This window comes from Schistocerca americana, chromosome 1, assembly GCF_021461395.2.
Source record: "Schistocerca americana isolate TAMUIC-IGC-003095 chromosome 1, iqSchAmer2.1, whole genome shotgun sequence".
Lineage (NCBI taxonomy): Eukaryota > Metazoa > Arthropoda > Insecta > Orthoptera > Acrididae > Schistocerca > Schistocerca americana.
In genome coordinates, this window is record NC_060119.1 from 1054681166 (window position 1) to 1054703300 (window position 22135).

Sequence of the window (22135 nt, forward strand, 5' to 3'; positions counted from 1 at the left end):
TCTCCTGTAAGACTCAGTAGTTATCCACAACAGCCAGTATGAAAAATATTTAGAAGTGACTTCGACAAATAAAACTATGGTTTTGTATGAACTTCCTAAAACACACTTGGTTACGCGTAAAGTTCTATGAAGGCTACGGTGGAGATACGCACGTAAATCGATGATTGACGGAGTCGATGAAAGTATCTGCATAGACTAAGGAGAAATAGCAAATCTACAGTCTTTAAGTTAGATTCGTGATAGAGTGTCTTGTAGCACCGCTGCTTTTCTTCTTCTTCTTCTTCTTCTCCATCTCTTCAAAGACTAGGCTGGGACAAACGGTGGTTTGGAGTATAGTTCGCGGCTGACCTGTATTCGATCATTCTTCGAAAATGCTCATCAAGAGTCTGTTGCATGTTTTATATTACCCAGAAGCAGTTTTTTTTTTGCAAATGTTGATAAAACTGTAAATCCTAGCTTTTTCTACCTTTCAATAATGGTTAATAAGTGATGTGGCAATACAAAAAGTTTCATTTGCATTAATTTCTTCACGTGTGGACCCACAGCCTCTACGTAATGTATGAGTGCTAAAACCATTTTATACGTTAGTTTCATGATCCATGGATCATTTGTACAATTAATGATGTGGAAGGAGTGATTTTACTTTCACATTAAATGACCGTATGTAAATACTGGGCCGGCCGCGGTGGTCTAACGGTTCTAGGCGCGCAGTCCGGAACCGCGCGACTGCTTCGGTCGCAGGTTCGAATCCTGCCTCGGGCATGGATGTGTGTGATGTCCTTAGGTTAGTTAGGTTTAAGTAGTTCTCAGTTCTAGGGGACTGATGACCAGAGATGTTAAGTCCCATAGTGCTCAGAGCCATTTTTGTAAATACTGGTACATGCTGACCATTTACAAGTGTCTTTTTTTAAATGTAGATGTGAGTTAGTAGTTCCTACCAACCATTTTTACACACAGCGAAATTAGAAATACTTTTGAAGTGAAGGATTTGTAAAGGAGGAAATTTTTAATTTATTTTCAAATTTAACTTCGCTGACTCTCAGATATTTTATCACTGGGAAAGTGATCAAACATTTTTGTGGCAGTATTGTGCACCTCATTTTGCACTAAAGACAATCTCACGGTGGAATACTATTAAATACTATTTTTTCTTCTGTAATTGACATTGTTTATATTGTTTTCCTTTCGAAATGCAGTGGATTATTTACAACAAACTTCATGAAGGAATAAACATGCTCCTTAAACAGATGCCTACAGTATAAACAGGTGCCTATAATATGGTCGTGAGTGGGCACACATTATTCTTACAGTACGTTTCTGAGCAAGGTTCATAGAGATGAGTTACTCCATACGACATTATTGAATGAAAATGAGCGGATTACGTCAACTTACTTTTTTGTATCTCCCAAAGATTTTCAGTTATTCGAAGTGCAAATGTGGCTGAACTAATTTGTTTTAGAAGTTCCAAAACATATTTTTTCAGTTTAAATTATCATCAAAATAGAGACATAACAATTTGTTAATTTCCACCATGGTTATTATTATTTAGTCACAATGTGTTACGCTTTTCAGTGGTGTAGAACCGAATATGCAGAACCAAACTGTGTCTTTTTTAACTGAGAGTGAGGTCATTCGCAGAAAATCACTTTAAGAACATTATTTATAATTTGTTCTGTTGCTACACGTACTTTTCTATTATTACAGTACTTGTGACATCCGAAAAATGAATTACATATTTGAGTCACAATAGTGGACCAAAGTTTGAGCCCGTTAGAATCCCTCACGTGATTTCTCTTCAGTCAGAAGAATTTCCCCTGCTTTCATTGGTTGAATTATTAAGTACAATGTTGTGCTTTTATTTTGGTTAGTTATGACATTATCCAATGGTTGTCTGTACTATCAAATCCATAAAACGTCAGTTTATCTAGGAAAATATTATGATTCATACAGTGTCTTGAATAGGTCACTGTAGGCTGCCAGAAACATTTTATACAAACAAACTTTGCATTAGTGGCCAGTTTCGGCCTGTGCCCATTTAAAATGCAGTTGTATCGCTGAAACCAGTATCGTATTCGTAAATACGACATACATTCCAGCGTTGCAGCTGCAATTGAAAATGGCCACAAGCTGAAACTGCTCGATGTAATACGTGATGCATCCATACAAAAAAAAATTCTTAGAGGCTATGGCGAGTCCATTAAATGATTTTAATAAACTTTGTCATCATTATAGAACATAATGATCATATTTAATATTTTAACAAAAAGCATCCGGCCGGAGTGGCCGAGCGGTTCTAGGCGCTACAGTCTGGAACCGCGCGACCGCTACGGTGGCAGGTTCGAATCCTGCCTCGGGCATGGATGTGTGTGATGTCCTTAGGTTAGTTAGGTTTAAGTAGTTCTGAGTTCTAGGGGACTTATGACCTCAGAAGTTAAGTCCCATAGTGCTCAGAGCCATTTGAACCAATAAAAAGCAGTCCAGACTGCAATAAAATTTCATTTTTAATGGTGATTGCTGGTTTCGGCCTACAAGGCCACCCAAGATTCTGAAATACATAACGTTTATAGTAGCTCAGGTATGACACACTTATCCACCTCAAAAGCTACCATTAAAGCAACATAACGTGTTACTCAGGTGACGTGACGAGTCTGTGCACGGAGCCGCTGTCACTAACTGCTGACTAGCTTAGCAACGATAAGGCGTTATAAACGGGACGTTTCACCCACTGTTCATCAAGTGATCCATAATAAAAACTAAAAACAAAACTCGTAATGTACATGAATACATAATATAATATTGTTTACATTCTATATTGTGCCATGTTTTCATGCGCAATATGAGGATTTTCTGTTTATACACACGCAATTTGTGGATTTTAATAGTTTTTATTAGGGGCTACATGAGGAACAGAGAGTGGAGCTTCCCTTTTATAGTGCCTAAACTTTGCTAACTAGTCAGCAATTCTATGTAGGTACTAATCGGTACAACTCAGCGGATCCATCCACAACTGCTCATGCCATCCTCGTGATACATCATCCTATATTGAAATTGGTGCTGGGAGATGAAGAAGCTTGCACAGGATAGAGTAGCATGGACAGCTGCATCAAACCAGTCTCAGGACTGAAGACCACAACAACAACAACAATATTGAAATTATATCGATTTTATGTTAGTTTTTAAGGTGGATAAATATTTTTCATACATGACCCATTGTAAATGTTATACACTTTAAGACCAAAAAACGACGCACCAGGAAGGAATTATCCGAATGGGAGGCAAGTCAGTAGCTGTGATGTTCATGTACAGACAGATAAATGGAACTATTTCAGAAAAATTGTGTGATTTATTCAAGAGAAAGAGGTTCACAATTTGAGCAAGTCAATAACGTGTTGGTCACCCTCCGGCCATTATGTAAGAAGTTCTTTGGCTTGGCACTGATTTGAAATCTTGTTAGATGTCCTCCCGTTTTTAGAAGTCCTCCTGAGGCATTTTACACCAAATTATGTCCAACCGGCGCGTTAGGTCGTCACAATCCCGAGCTGGTTGAAGGGCGCTGCCTGTAAGGCTCCAAACATTCTCAGTTAGGGAGAGATCCGACTACCTTGCTGGTCAACGGTCAACGCAGGTTCGAGCAAGCACGAAGACAAGCAGTATAACAGTATAACATCTCGCCGTGTGTGGGCGGTCATTATCTTGCTGAAATATAATGTAAAACCGGCTGGAGTGGCCGAGCGGCTCTAGGAGCTTCAGTGTGGATCCGCGTGACCGCTACGGTCGCAGGTTCGAATCCTGCCTCGGGCATGGATGTGTGTGATGTCCTTAGGTTAGTAAGGTTTAAGTAGTTCTAAGTTCTAGGGGACTGATGACCTCAGAAGTTAAGTCCCATAGTGCTCAGAACCATATGTATAACGTAAAACTGTGCTGTAAGAGCGTCGCAGATGACAACAAAAGGGATTCTGCGATGATAAGAAGTGACATCCCAGACCATCACTCCTGGCTGTCGGGTCGCATTTCGGGCGAGAGTCAGGCTGGTATCACACTGCTGTCTGGGGTGTCTCCAAACAGCTTTCCGATGGTCATCGGGGATCACTTCGCAGTGAGATCCACCACCACTGAGGACAATTCTACTCCAGTCAGTGAGATTCCAGGCGGAACATCGATGTCATGCCGAATAACTGTTTGTATAAGGGCCAGAAGTGGACCAGTGCGTTATTGACTTGCTTAATTTTTTAAGCTCTTTTTCTAGAATAACTCATCCAATTTTTCTGAAACTGTAATCACTTGTTCGTCTGTACACGTACATCACATCTACCGATTTCTGTCCCATTCAGATAACTTCTTCGTTGGTGTGTGTGTTTTTCTTTCTTAGACTGTATAATTCAGTGCCTTGGTCTGAGGATGGTCTTATAGAGCGAAACTGGTAACCAGAATTAAAAAATGGAAATTTGTTACACTCTGGACTCCTTTTTATTTGAATATTAAAAAAAAATATTCTAGCGTTCAGTAACATTTGTTTTCGGCCATAAAAACCAGCAACGTAAAACTTTCTCTCGCATAGAACAACAATTTGTTCAGTCAAAATTGGGAATTTCAACCTGGAAATTAGGGGCAATCTTTTGACTACACAAACCTGCCACCCAGCATAGTTCAAATGGTTCAAATGGCTCTGAGCACTATGTGACTAAACTTCTGAGGTCATCAGTCGCCTAGAACTTAGAACTAATTAAACCTAACTGACCTAAGGACATCACACACATCCATGCCCGAGGCAGGATTCGAACCTGCGACCGTAGCGGTCGCTCGTTTCCAGACTGTAGCGCCTAGAACCGCACGGCCACCTAGCATAGTCTCAGGAGTATAGTAAATGTGCTCGAGCAACATTAATTTCCGTGTATCTGACGCGCCCGTTCGCTTTGCAGACGCAGAAGCACCCCGAGTACACGGGCCCGAGGTTGGGGCCCAAGATGGCGGAGGAGCACAAGCGCGAGTTCACCGAAGAGCAGCTGCGCGCGCACGAGGCGCACCTCAACCTGCAGATGGGCTACAACAAGGGCGCCTCCCAGGCGGGGCTCGGCTCCTTCGGCAACACGAGGCACATGTAGGCACTGCCCTGCGCCCTCTGCGTGCGCCGGCTGCACCGCAAGACACCTGCTGCAAGCCCGCTCTAGTCGCCCCACAGACAGCGGCTGGGAGCAAACTGGCGTGCTAGAGCCGACACTACCGCCAACACGCACACACACACTCACACTTTTAACTCAACAACAATTAAGTTACACGTCAGTCTATTCTTAAAACAACTTTGCATTCTTTGTTAAATCAAGCAGAAAACACGTAAATATCTATAAAAGTTGTGCAGTATCGGTGTGAGCTACGCGAGACAACTAATGTATGTGCCAGGTGATGGTTACTGTACCTTAGATGCATTCATCACACCAACGTGCGATATTCACACATACGTCTCGAATTCTTTTCCTAAACCCCGGGAAAAAGACGGGGATGCATTTGTATAACGCCTAAAATACAGTAACCGCCACCGTGCAGGACTGAAACTTCTTTACTCTTCACAGAATTTCATATCAAAATAACTTTAATTCTTAGAAACGGTAGTTTAAGTAATTTTTGCGTATTTGTGTGTACTTAACACATGTACACTACGTTTTGTATTTTAACTTAGGACTTAAATGTACTTACAATGTAAAACGTAACAACAGGAAAGAAATTTCTGCAACACTATATTTTGTGCTCTAATGACTGTCTTGTACTACAATTAGGTCATTCACTTTCTATTTACAGTACGTTAAGAATATTAAATATTTAGATGAGTCACCATATCCCTTTTTAGATGTGTTGTGTTTATTAATAATATAACAAGCAATATGCAACGCAGTTAACAGGCAGTACCGTCATCTGTTAGCAGTCACCATATCTATGTGTAGAGAGTTACCAGAAAGTAGTATATTTGTTGAATAAATACTTAACACGTACTATGTTTTGCACAAATTGTGCTGGAAACAAGAGAAACATACATGAATTGCAGTAAGAGACTCCCAGATTTGGTTAAACATTAAAGTCCTTTTATATAAATTGGTAGTTTTATTTCAGTACAAACATCACTCCCTATCCTAGCTCACCAAAGCCTACATGAACTGAAAACACGATCAAAAAAAGTACGACAGAAATTGCTGAACTTCAGCGCAAGATTCTATACCACAGGTATACTCTGTGACTAATAAAACGACTGAATATTTTATGTCGCAAGGGGCTTGACATGGTAGTTAACATTTCTAAGAATACAAAAGTCATTCCACTCTATTCTCAAACTCTGTACCACTGGTGCAGCAACTGTGGTAATGTTATAGACAGAATTCATAGGTCAGAATATTCATAGATAACATAGAATATGAAGAACTTATAAATCCATCTTTATTGCAGCCACGACTGAATTCTCTCTATTTGAAGGAATACGATAGTTGGTTGAATTCTATAATTTGAGTATTGACATTCTGTAGACTCAGATAGTATACTTCATGTTGCTCTACAATATCTTCAAAGGTACGCGTAAACTCGAGATGTGAAATGGTCTGTATGTTTATGTTTACAATAGTTGTGAGATGACTTAATGTTCACACTACTTCTGGCACAGCTGAAACCCACATTTCGCCTGGACGCCATATATACGTTAGGTGGAACTGAGTCGAATATTCTCATCTGTTCTTCAAAAGAAAAATAATTCTTAAGATACTCCTTTAAAGTTTACTGTCATAATAATTACACATGATCTATGAAAATATTTTTATATTTTAATTCTTTCCAACACGACCGTGTTTACATTACATTTTCATGTGTGTTCAATCATGTATTTATACACTCTTTTCTTACGTACTGCACATCACATGCAAATGAATACCTTATATACGATATGTTTTTTATTTCTGTTGTCAGTAATTTCAGGTTTTATGCGGTCATTATTGCGCCTCACATTTTTCAGCCTTGGGGTAATCTCATTTCACAGTGCGCTGTGGAAACTGTTTTTACAAAAATGGTAAATAACGTAATGGTTTATTTCCTCCAGTGCTTTATCACAAAAAATGTCATACAAGAAAATCTTTCAAGCTACATTCTAATTTACAAGGTCTAATATAAATATAGGAATGTGTTACTGTTATGAAGAACAAAATGCTGTGGCTGTGAGGTGATTCTCAGAAAGGAAGACACAAAGCCGAGTCTATGTGACACTGTGTTCAATCGTCGTTTTGCTTTTAATTTTCTACTAACCTTTTCCTTTGTATTATACTTGTGCTATCATTTAACACAGTGAGTATTGCAGTTCCGCGAAACGTACCGTGTAATGTTTTCATTATTTCTCAGAAACAAGTAGTCTTCCGCGAATCTTACTGTCAGTCTCTCTGCTGGCCTCTGAGACCGACGTCACTAAGTGGTATGGTGGCTCTCTACCTGAAAACAATTTTTCGAATCCCGATGGTAGAGGGAGTTACTATCAACAGAACGGCTATAGGACACAAAACATTAGAATGTAGACAGTATTTGCTCGCTGGATAAAGTGACAGTACCCTTATTTTTTTACTTTTTCATTTTCTTCTCCAAGGGGTGTAACGGGCTGTTGGAGATGTAGCTCACTATACAGGGTATGCCAGGAATGTTGAGACAAACTTCGATGAGTTGAAGAGGGTGTGTTGTTTAGTGATCACGACTGATAGCCACGATCGCCAGTGGAGGAAATGGAGCTAGCTCCTGTGTAGAACGTTCTTGTCCTCTGTTGCCTGGATAGCAGCTCTATCAGACATTGGTTTCCATCTGCAGTTTATTTTTCTCCTGTATACCGAAAAACACTGGAGATCTTAGAGCGCTCCAGGAGAAAAATAAACTGCGCATGGAAACCCGTGTCCGAAACAGTCATACACCGAGGAAACAGAACACCGCATTCATAGCAGACAAGGTCTTTCTATACAGCCGTTAGCTCCACCTCTACACTGGCGATTGTCGCAATCAGTCTCGATCACTGAATAACGAACAACTTTGCGAGACGTTCCGCCTACGATCCGTCAGCATACAAAGTCACATCTCCACCGTAGGGGTGTCCTGGTGGCAGTCACCATCGCCTGTAACTCTGACGCTCTGTGGCGTAGTTGGATGATGTTTCCGGACAGGGATTCCTATCCTCGATTTGTTCCTAAGGACAGCCTCTACACCCGTCGAATTATGTCGCTACATTTCTGGGACACCCTTCAGACGTCCGCTGTCTCATGTGTATGTGTGTGTGTGTGGGGGGGGGGGGGGGGGGAGAGAGAGAGAGAGAGAGAGAGAGAGAGAGAGAGAGAGAGAGAGAGTGTCGCGCGCGTCTGTACAGCTAATCCCAAACTGAGGACATGCAAGGTGTGCTATGAATTAGTTATTCTTTAATGCTCTGTCGACTAGGAGGTCATTAGCGACGGAGGACAGGTCCGGGCAGGATAGTCGTGGATAGGAAATAGGGCGTGCACTTTTCGCAGGAACCATTCCGACAAATTTACCTTAATCTACACTATTGGCCATTAAAATTGCTACACCAAGAAGAAATGCATATGATAAACGGGTATTCATTGGACAAATACATTATACTAGAACTGACATGTGATTACGTTTTCACGCAATTTGGGTGCATAGATCCTGAGAAATCAGTACCCAGAACAACCACCTCTGGCCGTAATAACGGCCTTGATACGACTGGGCATTGAGTCAAACATAGCTTGGATGGCGTGTACAGGTACAGCTGCCCATGCAGCTTCAACACGATACCACAGTTCTTCACGAGTAGTGTCTGGCGTATTGTGACGAGCCAGTTGCTCGGCCACCATTGACCAGACGTTTACAATTGGTGAGAGATCTGGAGAATGTGCTCGCCAGGGCAGCAGTCGAACTTTTCTGTATGCAGAAAGGCCCGTACAGGGATCGAATGAAGGGTAGAGCCACGGGTCGTTACACATCTGAAATGCAACGTCCACTGTTCACGTGCCGTCAATGCGAACAAGAGGTGACCAAGACGTGTAACCAATGGCACTCCATACCATCACGCCGGATGATACGCCAGTATGGCGATGACGAATACACGCTTCCAACGAGAGTTCACCGCGATGTCGCCGAACACGGATGCGACCATCATGATGCTGTAAACTAACCTGGATTCATCCGCAAAAATGACGTTTTGCCATCCGTGCACCCAGGTTCGTCGTTGAGTACACCATTGCAGGCGCTCCTGTCTGTGATGCAGCGTCAAGGGTAACCGCAGCCATGGTCTCCGAGCTGATAGCCCATGCTGCTGCAAACGTCGTCGAACTGTTCGTGCAGATGGTTGTTGTCTTTCAAACGTCCCCATCTGTTGACTCAGGGATTTAGACATGGCTGCACGATCCGTTACAGCCATGCGGGTAAGATGCTTGTCATCTCGACTGCTAGTGATACGAGGCCGTTGGGATCCAGCACGGCGTTCCGGATTATCTTCCTGAACCCACCGATTTCATATTCTGCTAACAGTCATTGGATCTCGACCAACGCGAGCAGCAATGACGCGATACGATAAACCACAATCGCGATAGGCTATAATCCAACCTTTATCAAAGTCTGAAACGTGATGGTACGAATTTCTCCTCCTCACACGAGGCATCACAACAACGTTCAACCAGGCAACGCCGGTCAACTGCTGTTTGTGTATGAGAAACCGGTCGTGTCAGCACGTTGTAGGTGTCGCCACCGGCGCCAACCTTGTGTGAATGCTCCGAAAAGCTAATCATTTGCATACCACAGCATCTTCTTCCTGTCGGTTAAATTTCGCGTCTGTAGCACGTCATTTTCGTGGTGTAGCAATTTTAATGGCCAGTAAACCACGGGGAACCTACACGTCATTGGCTGGTCAGAGATTTGAATCGTGTTCCTCTCGAATGCAAGTTCAATGCCTCAGCCAGTGCGGAAACTCGCTGGGCGAGTATGAAGGTCGTACTCTGTCCCGAACGCACCCTGACTGTTGCAAGTTTCCTTTTAACGATTAACTCCTTCTCCAACATTGAGGGATTTTAATTGGCATACTGGGTAAATGTTTTAACGATGTCTTCTGATTCATTGTCGGGACACTATTAAGTTGCTCAGTTTTCGTTTACAGCGTAAATCTTCTGTCTGAATGTCTTGGCGTTACTATGGGCACATTATGGTTTTCTCTGGGCTAGAAACACAAACAGACATAACCTTACGATCACGTTCGTGTCACATAGGAACGGGTACACATTTCAAACGTACTTTGAACTCAATAAGAACGAAGTATTTCTACGATTTTGGTACAAAAAATACGAGTGCTTACAAAGAACCTCATATTCGCTTGTAACAGGTACGGGCAGTTGACATATTGTGGAAGGATCTGGAGTTTATTCGTGTTTCGCGCGCCACCTGTTACGGACGGCTCTCAAGATAACTCGTGAAAATTCAATAAGCTGTGGGTTCTTGGTGAAAAATTGTAAATTAACTAAACGAACACTATTTTGCCTTGTTTCACAAATTTTAATATGGTTACTGCACAGCCTAGGTTTCGAATTTGAAGCCCTTGGACTTATAACCAGAAACATAGGTTGTGCAGCAACCATAATGAAATTTGTGGAAGCCCACGGGCTTATAACCCGTAACCCAGGTTGCGCAGCAACCATAATAAAATTTGTGAAACAAGGCAAAAAACAGTGTTCGTTTAGTTAGCTCGTTTTTTCTATACGCGTCTGTAGATGCCATCTGCTGCGACATATTTTAAATACTTCATCTATTTACGTGTTTACATCAGTGGTCTATGTATCAAATTCGACTGGCTTCGTGTACTTTTTGCTTATTTAGCATTTTGCTTGTATTTTGATATTTTAGATAGTTCTTGTTTCTCCTGTTTTCATACTGAAGTTCCTCCTGCTTTTAAAGATGCCTCTATTCAGAAAACGGAAATAGGTGAACGAATCTGAAATACTTTAAGAGGTTTTTGAAGTTGATTAGTCAGACGTTCCTCGTGAGAATGAAGATCCGGATGACTGCGTGAATCAATGTTTTTATGCTTCTGTGGACGATCATCATTAGACCTCTAAAGAATCGTAAGGTGAAGTGTTTTCAAGTGAATCCGACAATCACGACGAGGGTGCTTCTGTTCTCGTGAATGATTCGTTTTGACATAATGTTAATGGGAACTGCAATAGAAGTAAGATCGTAATTTGTTATCAGCTCAAAAAATTATTTTATAGTAACAACTAAGACCCTTTCGGCCGTGTAATACGATAAGTCTCCAGTAGAAAACGTCGAATAACTAAATAACAATTGATATCTATGGGGATACCATATTCAGAAAAAAATCATGTTTTCAACGCATTTGGAAACGTCTGGACGAAGTTCATGACTATATAGATGCTTAAAATATCTTTTCGTTATGATGGAATGCTAATTTTTAATACGAACTTGATAAAGAGGACTCTGACGTCGGCATCACTGTTCTTCAAGAATAATCCTTACATTGTTCAAGACGACAAATCGAGCCTTCGCGCTATGAACGATCACCCCTTTCTCCAAGGTTTCATACATGTTTCACAGTTGACCAGCGCTGAAGACCCTGTTGACATGACGTGCTGTCTTCCTTTCGTATACAAATCAGAACCGCTAGTACTCGTTAGGAACTCAAATGTAGAACTCGTGTTAGATCCTAGGAACATCGTGCACTCTGCGCCAAGTTCTGACATTAACGTAACTGCTTTGCGCTCTCTCTTCTGATGCTGGGTCTACAGTGATGCAATGCTGTTATACATTACCGAGCTCCATGTTCTTTTCGTCTCTGAAGATTGAGATACTTATGTTGCTCTCTCCTGGATACGTTTCTGTTCAAAAATGCACATGCTTCTTGGTCGCGCCAAATATTACACAAACTAAGAGCTCTTAAACTTTGTCTCTGTATCAAATGTGAGTCTAACACTATACGTTCAGGCGTTCCGCAACATTGTTCATCAGCTACCGTGCGCCCAACAATACAATTTGTCGAGACGCCAAGCGCTGCTGAACAAGAAAAGCAAGAAAATAAGAAAGCGAAATACGTCCTAGTTGCAGGCTCAGACGTGCTGTTCGAAGAAACAGAAAGAGTGTTGTGATCGTCTCTGGGCTCCCATTCAAGCTTCTAAATTTCCAGATGGTCGGAGCAGGCAACACGCAAGGCTGAGGTGTCGAGCTGGCAGCGGCTAGCCGTTATTAGGGGCGTGTCATGAAGATGAACACCATCTCACTGTCCGAAACATCTGCTACAGCTCTCTGGCCTTTACACCTCCGTGCACTGTTCCGTGTTAAAGGATTCACGTAGCACTCTTTGTGAAACGTCTGAGATACTTTGCCAGTGCCCGGTTGATGGTGGGTGACAAAAACGAGAGAGATGTTGCAGTGGTAACGCTCTGGATTCGTATTTGGAAGGACAGCGGTTCAAACCACCGAGCGACTACCAAGATTTTCGTGCTTTCCTTAAAAGTCCAAGCGAATGCTGGAAAGGTTTCTTTGAAAGGACACGGTCAGTTTCCTTCTATATTTTCGCCAACTTGAACTTTTGCTCCGTCTCTAATGACATCAGCACCTACAGAATATTAAACCGGAATTTTCCTTCCTTCCTTCACTGGGAGGCAACTTACAGTCATAACATGGTGAAAATGGACTTGTTTCTATGATGGCGCTTAACAGCGCTGTTGTTTTCTTCACTGCCCTGTTCATCAACTACGTAAATATTTTTTCCGCACCGTATGATCATGCAAGTTCTGCTAACCACAAGTGCTCGATCCAACAAAAAATTTATGCTGCAACATTTCCCTTCGTTAGTTCTCGGTTATGTAAGGTCGCATAGGTTGAGTGTTTCCTCGTACCAGGACTAAATTCCGAACCGTTACTTTCTGTGAGGTCATGTCGTTCCTGCCGTACCCACACTACCCTTGTGTAAAATGGGGAGGTAAGTCGGGTTACTGGCAGTATGGATGGATTATGGTGGGGGTGTTAGAGAAGTGGTGGGGGAATGTTTGTGTGTCTGGGTGTGGTTGTGTGTGTGTGTGTGTGCGTTGTGCTTTGTGTGTGTGTGATAGAGATTTATATTCGCCATCTTTCCCTAGAACACACAATATCTGTTCTCTTTCCTTAACGATTCAAATAGTAGCGCTTTAGGTACACCTCGTCTGCATCTAAATGTACATGAGTACTCTTTACTTCACACTTAAGTGTTTGGCAGAGGGTGCATAGAACCACTTTCGGCCTATTTCTCGAGCGTTCTACTCTTGAATAGCACGTGGGAAAATAGAACACCTAAATCTTTCCGTGCAGTCTCTTGCATATCTTGCGCCATTGCTTTTTGTAGGTCGACAAATCTTATGAAGGTATCTTGACTTATCTAACGTTTTGCTTAAGCGCAATGTCAAAATCGCCTCTCTGCTGCCTTTACTTTTCCTAAAGCCACGGTGACCGTCGTCTAACAGATTCTAGGTGTAATACAAATGGTGAAATATCGTGACTGTCTCAGACTCGGCAGAAAGTCGCCATACATTCCACGAAAATCTGCTCAGGAAACTACAAGAACCTTCCTTCAGAGCACAAACACGGATATTCTTTTCGTCCCTACATATTGATAACATATAAATAGCACAGATGAGGCGAATAGCAGGCGTTTATTCTTCTCACGCTCCGTATGTGAATGGAAGGGGAATTAGCCTTGTAATATGACACAATGCAAAGTACCCTGTACCAGACACTTCATAGAATTCGCAGGCTACAGATTTAGATGTAGGGTTAATATTCAGGTGGCTAAATAGATTTATGAGAGACATCAGTGATCACTTGTAATATGTGTTTTAGTGGGGTCCCGCAGCAGAAAAAAATCTGAAATGATTTGAAGAATATCCGCTACAGTTGCTAAAACGTTCTTTGTTTTAGTCGACGACCGGGTTGGGATTTTATAGTGAAGCCATTTTTTAGATGATCTGAAACCGACGTTATAAATACATGATATAATGGCTATTTAAATACTTCACATGACAAGAAAAAGCTAAATTTACACAAGTCCAGTATTAGTACAGAAAAAGAAGAATATAGCTTAACGCTTTTCGTGTATCGAAATGTGCAGTTTTTATCGTTTTGTCACGCTCATTTTTCCTGCGATAGTATTGGACGCATCAGTTTTAAATCTACCCGACTTTTCATTTCATAATCATCTGGCGTTGTTTCACCTCAGCACAACGTAAGCTATATATTTCCTGTCCTACAATATGAAGTATTCACATTCCATTATATCATGCTTGTATAATGTCAGTTTCAGATAAACTAGAAAATGGCTTCGATATAAGAGGTCAAACCAGTCGTCGATCAAAATAAAAAACTTTTTAGGTACTGGCGCGGTTACTCTTCAATTCAGTACCCATTTGCGGAGCAGCAGTGTCCTCCGGACACGGATAAATTAATCATTTTAAATGAGAAAAATTAGAAAAAAATGTTACTCATTGATGTTCTGAAGGTGAATATGGCAGAATAAAATATATGACTGACATTCTTGCACTGGGCTCGTCGGTTTCTATTCCGACAATATAGGTACTCTTGCTGCGGCATAGCATTTGTGTTACCCATGCATTTACTCCGTTGTATCTACGTTGCGACTAGCATTTATATGTAATGTAGCCATTTACAGACTGTCTGAGTTCTAAGCTGCTAACAGAAAAAAAAATTTAAAATTATTTGCATACTTCATCAAATTAGTGATTGCTAGTTGCTTATAAAAACAGCACCGTTTACTCTCAACGTTTTACCTACTGACAAAATAGCGCCAGTCCGTCTCAAAAACTTGTAGTAGTGGAGAGTCAAATTCTCACTGGCTTTCTTCTCGAGAAAAGTGCGACAGTCTCAGTTTTAAAGAAGAGCAGCTCGTTTGTACGGGGCATGTTTTTTAAGTGAGTACCGTTTTGAAATTTAAAAAAGACGTGCTAAGATATCTCAATAATTTTATTTTTACATGAAAGCCTGTATCTTAATCTACTTTTCTACATAATTTCCGTCAAAATTGAGGCACTTGTCATAACGTTGTACCAGTTTTTGAATACCCTCCTCATACAAGTCTGCCACCTGACGTGTTAACCACTGCATCACCACTGTTTTGACTTCATCGTCTTGAAGACGCTGACCGCGCAGGTGTTTCTTCAAGTGCAGGAACAGATGGTAGTCACTTGGCGCAAGATCGGGGCTGTACGGAGAATGATCTAGAGTTTCCCATCGAAAAGATGTGATGAGATCTTTGGTCTGATTCGCCACATGCGGACGGGCATTGTCTTGCAGCAAAACGATGCCCTTGCCCAACTTCCATGGACTGTTGCTTTGATTCTGGTGTGACGTAGGCCACCCATGTTTCATCGCCCGTAACAATTTGGGTTAAGAAATCATCACCGTCGTTGTGGTACGGCTCAGGGAAAGTCAATGCACTGTCTAAACGTTTGGTTTTGTGCACATCCGTCAACATTTTTGGTACCCAACGTGCGCACAATTTTCGGTAATTCAAGTGCTCGGTCACAATGCCATACAAAACACTACGAGAAACATTAGAAAAGTCATCCCGCAAGGAGGAAATCGTAAAGCGTCTGTTTTCTCTCACCTTATTGTCCACTTCCTGCACCAAACTTTCATTAACGACCGAAGGACGCCCACTCCGTTGTTCGTCATGCACATTTGTGCGGCCACCTTTAAATGCTCTCACCCGCTTTCTTAGCATTCCACCACTCATAATGTTTTCTCCGTAAACTGCACAAATCTCACGATCAATATCGATCGCTTTTAGGCCTTTAGCGCTAAGAGATCTTATAACAGCCCGTACTTCAGAGTCGGCGGGACTCACGATTAGCGGAGGCATCTTAAAACACTCAGTACACAACGCAAATAAGGAAGAATCAGACTGTAATGGCGTCAGTGCGTAGATTAAGGTACAGGCTTTCATGTAAAAATAAAATTATTGAGATATCTTAGCACGTCTTTTTTTAATTTCAAAACGGTACTTACTTAAAGAATACGCCTCGTATTATCGCGAAATAGGGGTGAGTCTGACATGGACACGATACGCGAGTTAGTATGACAATCATTAACACAAAAGCATTTTCGTTGCGGCTAGATCTTTTCACGATATTTCAGACACCAACTTTCTCCTCCGAATGCCAATATATTTTGTTGACTCCCATATACTCCAGCAGAAATAACCATCGTAATAAAATAAGAGAAATCATATTGTGTAGGGGAAGATTTAGGTGTTCATTTTTCCCACATGCTATTCGAGAATGGAACAATCGAGAAATAGTCTTAAAGTCGTTCTGTGAACACCCTGCACCACACACTTAATTGTGAATTGCAGAATAGTCAGGTATACGTAGAAGTGGGTTCATCTCTTATACCTAAGCAAACTAATTCCTGCAGAGGCAGGAATGGCTGAAGCTGTTTTCTCTAATACGGAGTCTGAATGATTTACGCTACTTCCTTCGACTTCAGAGAACAGAGTAGTTAGGAAGAAGAGACGTGGCGTATCACCGGCACACACACACACACACACACACACACACACACACACACACACACACACTTACAATGTTGTTGTTGTGGTCTTCAGTCCTGAGACTGGTTTGATGCAGCTCTCCATGCTACTCTATCCTGTGCAAGCTTTTTCATCTCCCAGTACCTACTGCAACCTACATCCTTCTGAATCTGCTTAGTGTATTCATCTCTTGGTCTCCCTCTACGATTTTTACCCTCCACGCTGCCCTCCAATACTAAATTGGTGATCCCTTGATGCCTCAGGACATGTCCTACCAACCGATCCCTTCTTCTGGTCAAGTTGTGCCACAAACTTCTCCTCTCCCCAATCCTATTCAATACTTCCTCATTAGTTATGTGATCTACCCATCTAATCTTCAGCATTCTTCTGTAGCACCACATTTCGAAAGCTTCTATTCTCTTCTTGTCCAAACTATTTATCGTCCATGTTTCACTTCCATACATGGCTACACTCCATACGAATACTTTCAGAAATGACTTCCTGACACTTAAATCAATACAGGATGTTAACAAATTTCTCTTCTTCAGAAACGCTTTCCTTGCCATTGCCAGCCTACATTTTATATCCTCTCTACTTCGACCATCATCAGTTATTTTGCTCCCCAAATAGCAAAACTCCTTTACTACTTTAAGTGCCTCATTTCCTAATCTAATTCCCTCAGCATCACCCGACTTAATTAGACTACATTCCATTATCCTTGTTTTGCTTTTGTTGATGTTCATCTTATATCCTCCTTTCAAGACACTGTCCATTCCATTCAACTGCTCTTCCAAGTCCTTTGCTGTCTCTGACAGAATTACAATGTCATCAGCGAACCTCAAAGTTTTCATTTCTTCTCCATGGATTTTAATACCTACTCCGAATTTTTCTTTTGTTTCCTTTACTGCTTGCTCAATATACAGATTGAACAACATCGGGGAGAGGCTACAACCCTGTCTTACTCCCTTCCCAACCACTGCTTCCCTTTCATGTCCCTCGACTCTTATAACTGCCATCTGGTTTCTGTACAAATTGTAAATAGCCTTTCGCTCCCTGTATTTTACCCCTGCCACCTTTAGAATTTGAAAGAGAGTATTCCAGTCAACATTGTCAAAAGCTTTCTCTAAGTCTACAAATGCTAGAAACGTAGGTTTGCCTTTCCTTAATCTTTCTTCTAAGATAAGTCGTAAGGTCAGTATTGCCTCACGTGTTCCAGTGTTTCTACGGAATCCAAACTGATCTTCCCCGAGGTTGGCTTCTACTAGTTTTTCCATTCGTCTGTAAAGAATTCGTGTTAGTATTTTGCAGCTGTGACTTATTAAACTGATAGTTCGGTAATTTTCACATCTGTCAACACCTGCTTTCTTTGGGATTGGAATTATTATATTCTTCTTGAAGTCTGAGGGTATTTCGCCTGTTTCATACATCTTGCTCACCAGATGGTAGAGTTTTGTCAGAACTGGCTCTCCCACGACCGTCAGTAGTTCCAATGGAATATTGTCTACTCCGGGGGCCTTGTTTCGACTCAGGTCTTTCAGTGCTCTGTCAAACTCTTCACGCAGTATCATATCTCCCATTTCATCTTCATCTACATCCTCTTCCATTTCCATAATATTGTCCTCAAGTACATCGCCCTTGTATAGACCCTCTATATACTCCTTCCACCTTTCTGCTTTCCCTTCTTTGCTTAGAACTGGGTTTCCATCTGAGCTCTTGATATTCATACAAGTCGTTCTCTTATCTCCAAAGGTCTCTTTAATTTTCCTGTAGGCGGTATCTATCTTACCCCTAGTGAGATAGGCCTCTACATCCTTACATTTGTCCTCTAGCCATCCCTGCTTAGCCATTTTGCACTTCCTGTCGATCTCATTTTTGAGACGTTTCTATTCCTTTTTGCCTGTTTCACTTACTGCATTTTTATATTTTCTCCTTTCATCAATTAAATTCAATATTTCTTCTGTTACCCAAGGATTTCTACTAGCCCTCGTCTTTTTACCTACTTGATCCTCTGCTGCCTTCACTACTTCATCCCTCAAAGCTACCCATTCTTCTTCTACTGTATTTATTTCCCCCATTCCTGTCAATTGCTCCCTTATGCTCTCCCTGAATCTCTTTACAACCTCTGGTTCTTTTAGTTTATCCAGGTCCCATCTCCTTAAATTCCCACCTTTTTGCAGTTTCTTCAGTTTTAATCTACAGGTCATAACCAATAGATTGTGGTCAGAGTCCACATCTGCCCCTGGAAATGTCTTACAATTTAAAACCTGGTTCCTAAATCTCTGTCTTACCATTATATAATCTATCTGATACCTTTTGGTATCTCCAGGGTTCTTCCATGTATACAACCTTCTTTCATGATTCTTAAACCAAGTGTTAGTTATGATTATGTTGTGCTCTGTGCAAAATTCTACCAGGCGGCTTCCTCTTTCATTTCTGTCCCCCAATCCATATTCACCTACTATGTTTCCTTCTCTCCCTTTTCCTACACTCGAATTCCAGTCACCCATGACTATTAAATTTTCGTCTCCCTTCACAATCTGAATAATTTCTTTTATTTCATCATACATTTCTTCAATTTCTTCGTCACCTGCAGAGCTAGTTGGCATATAAACTTGTACTACTGTAGTAGGTGTGGGCTTCGTATCTATCTTGGCCACAATAATGCGTTCACTATGCTGTTTGTAGTAGCTTACCCGCATTCCTATTTTCCTATTCATTATTAAACCTACTCCTGCATTACCCCTATTTGATTTTGTGTTTATAACCCTGTAGTCACCTGACCAGAAGTCTTGTTCCTCCTGCCACCGAACTTCACTAATTCCCACTATATCTAACTTCAACCTATCCATTTCCCTTTTTAAATTTTCTAACCTACCTGTCCGATTAAGGGATCTGACATTCCACGCTCCGATCCGTAGAACGCCAGTTTTCTTTCTCCTGATAACGACATCCTCTTGAGTAGTCCCCGCCCGGAGATCCGAATGGGGGACTATTTTACCTCCGGAATATTTTACCCAAGAGGACGCCATCATCATGTAATCATACAGTAAAGCTGCATGCCCTCGGGAAAAATTACGGCTGTAGTTTCCCCTTGCTTTCAGCCGTTCGCAGTGCCAGCACAGCAAGGCCGTTCTGGTTATTGTTACAAGGCCAGATCAGTCAATCATCCAGACTGTTGCCCCTGCAACTACTGAAAAGGCTGCTGCCCCTCTTCAGGAACCACACGTTTGTCTTTCCTCTCAACAGATACCCCTCCGTTGTGGTTGCACCTACGGTACGGCTATCTGTATCGCTGAGGCACGCAAGCCTCCCCACCAACGGCAAGGTCCATGGTTCATGGGGGGGGGGGGGGGGGGGGGGGGCACTTACAATAGAAAGGGTAAAACAACTTATAGTCCGTTGCGCACAAATGTTGTTCGATTTGAAGCACTTTGGAAGTTGTGCTTTGCTGATGTATACAACGCTTACTTGCTTCTTGGAGCGACTGTTATTCTAGTTTGTAATAAGACCCATTGGTAAATCTCACTTCAGTGCGTTCGTGCACAGTGCCTCTTTGACGAAGGCATACTGCCGCGTTCTGATTTCGGAGGTTTAAAAATAACTTGTGGCTCTTGTATCCGAAGAGTCTAACGTGACGTCAGTAGCGAGGTCATTAGGAACTATGCTTGGAGAAGAGCGCGACTATTATCATTGTAGTTCAAAGCATCAGTGCTGGCTGCGGCCATCTGGTCAGGCCCGTGTGAGCTTTATCTGCCGAGAATAGATCCCGGATGTTCTGGTCAGGAGAAATACCCACAAGAAGCCGCTCACATCCGCCAGCCTGTGGCGCCTGGACTAGATGTGACGAAACGTACCTCAGTACCGCAGCTAAGAATTAGATACACAGCAATTTTTGTGTTCCCACACACATCGAGGCGCAGTCACGGAGTACAAATAACGTCGTATATACACTCTCCCAGCCCCTGAGTACGTATGTGTAGAATGAAAATCATGTACCCTACAGTTCAAGTCACAAACGATGGCGGTCGAGTTTAGGCTTGTTCTGCGCACGTACGGCACGCATTCTCCGACAGCCAATGAGCGTTCTGAGTGCTCTGCTCTGCTTCTGAGTATTAAACGTGACCATAGCGAGTTGTTCGTGAATTTGTATTTCATTTGTGCGATTTGTCGTCACTGATGTGATGGTAAGTGATAAATTATGCAACCAAGAGACATAATTTTCGGGATATACGCTTCCTTCAAGAGGAAAAGAGGAACGCAAGCGCATGCGCGTACCACAACTGTCGCTTGAAATCGTCAACAAGGCAATTCCCGTCCGTGCCTCGACCTGAGCGAAACGCCATCGTTGGTGGATCGGACTACAGCTCGAGATCTGTATGTTTGAAATTTAACAAGATATACGAAAATAAATTCCTTGTCAGTCCGCTCCCTTTCAGGACCAGTGCGCAGTTAGCACAGTAGACGTCAAGAATTGAGAGGGAAGCATTCGTGGCATACCGCCGAACGCTAAGGTTTCCGTGCCGAAACCCCTTTGACATCACTTTCCTTTATCCTACCTCTTTTTATTTTAGGGACGATACGAAACTGCAGTGCGTTTGTTATTAAGAAGTATGGTGCAATGATCCTTCGGACATGTATGAATGTCCGAAGGAACAGGCACTGCAGCGACAAAAGTCGTCAAGAAATAGATGACAGGTATTCGCAGTTGCAAATATGAACGGCCATCGACTGTAGATTGGCTTGACAACAGAGCAAATTTGTGCCGGAACAGTGCTTTAAGCGAGCGGTGGCGTTAGCCGCTTCGGCTATCCGTGCACGAATCACGATCAGACCCAAACCTCCATACGTCGTCGCCCCTGTGTCACAAAATGCTCTCGTACGTTACGTATATTACCGTCCAGAAATGACATATTTATTGGGAGTCGAGGTCCTGGTATTGGCGAATAAATACGAAATAGCAGAGCCTGTGTTATTAAGAAGTATGATGCATTGTTCCTTCGGTCTGCTATTTCGTAGTTATTCGCCAATACCAGCCCTCCGACTCTCAATAAATATGTCCTTCTTAAACGGGAATATACGTAACATACGGAGGTTTTGGTCTTACCGTGCACGGGTAGCCGAAGCGGTTAAGGTGACCACTCGCGTAAAGCGGGAAATCAGTATTCTAATACCAGTCCGGCACAAATTCTCGCTGTCGTCATTCCAATATACCGTCGATGACCGTTCATATTCGCAATTTGAATAAAAAATTTTTATTATTTGAGGGAATTAATAAGATGAGGCTGCTTAATCTAATCTAAACTAGCGAAATAGTGAACTAGGAAAAATAAGATATATGGTGTTCTGTGGAAGATCACATTTACTGATGAGGCAGAACATTATGGCCACATGTGTTTTCGTCCGCCTTTTTAACGAAGTGCAGTAGCGATTATACGTGGCATGGGGTCGAGAAGTCCTTGGCAGGTTTCGCGAGTTATGTGACATCGCGTGTCTACGCAAACGTCACGTGATTCCCGTAAATTCCGAGCTGACGGTCTGTGGGCGCGGAGCTGG

At 42.1% G+C, this 22135-nt stretch overlaps 2 protein-coding genes across 2 annotated transcripts in view; one reads left to right on the plus strand and one right to left on the minus strand.

Annotated features, from left to right (window-relative positions):
• LOC124617151 (muscle-specific protein 20) overlaps positions 1–6084 on the plus strand; it is a 35069-nt gene extending 28985 nt beyond the window's left edge. The window contains exon 4 of the mRNA XM_047145242.1: positions 4920–6084. Coding sequence (XP_047001198.1) covers positions 4920–5102 — 183 coding nt within the window. The 3' untranslated portion in view covers positions 5103–6084. The remainder of the gene's footprint in view (positions 1–4919) is intronic.
• LOC124617135 (muscle-specific protein 20-like) overlaps positions 1–22135 on the minus strand; it is a 166952-nt gene that overhangs the window by 104683 nt on the left and 40134 nt on the right. The gene's annotated exons all lie outside the window — the stretch shown is intronic.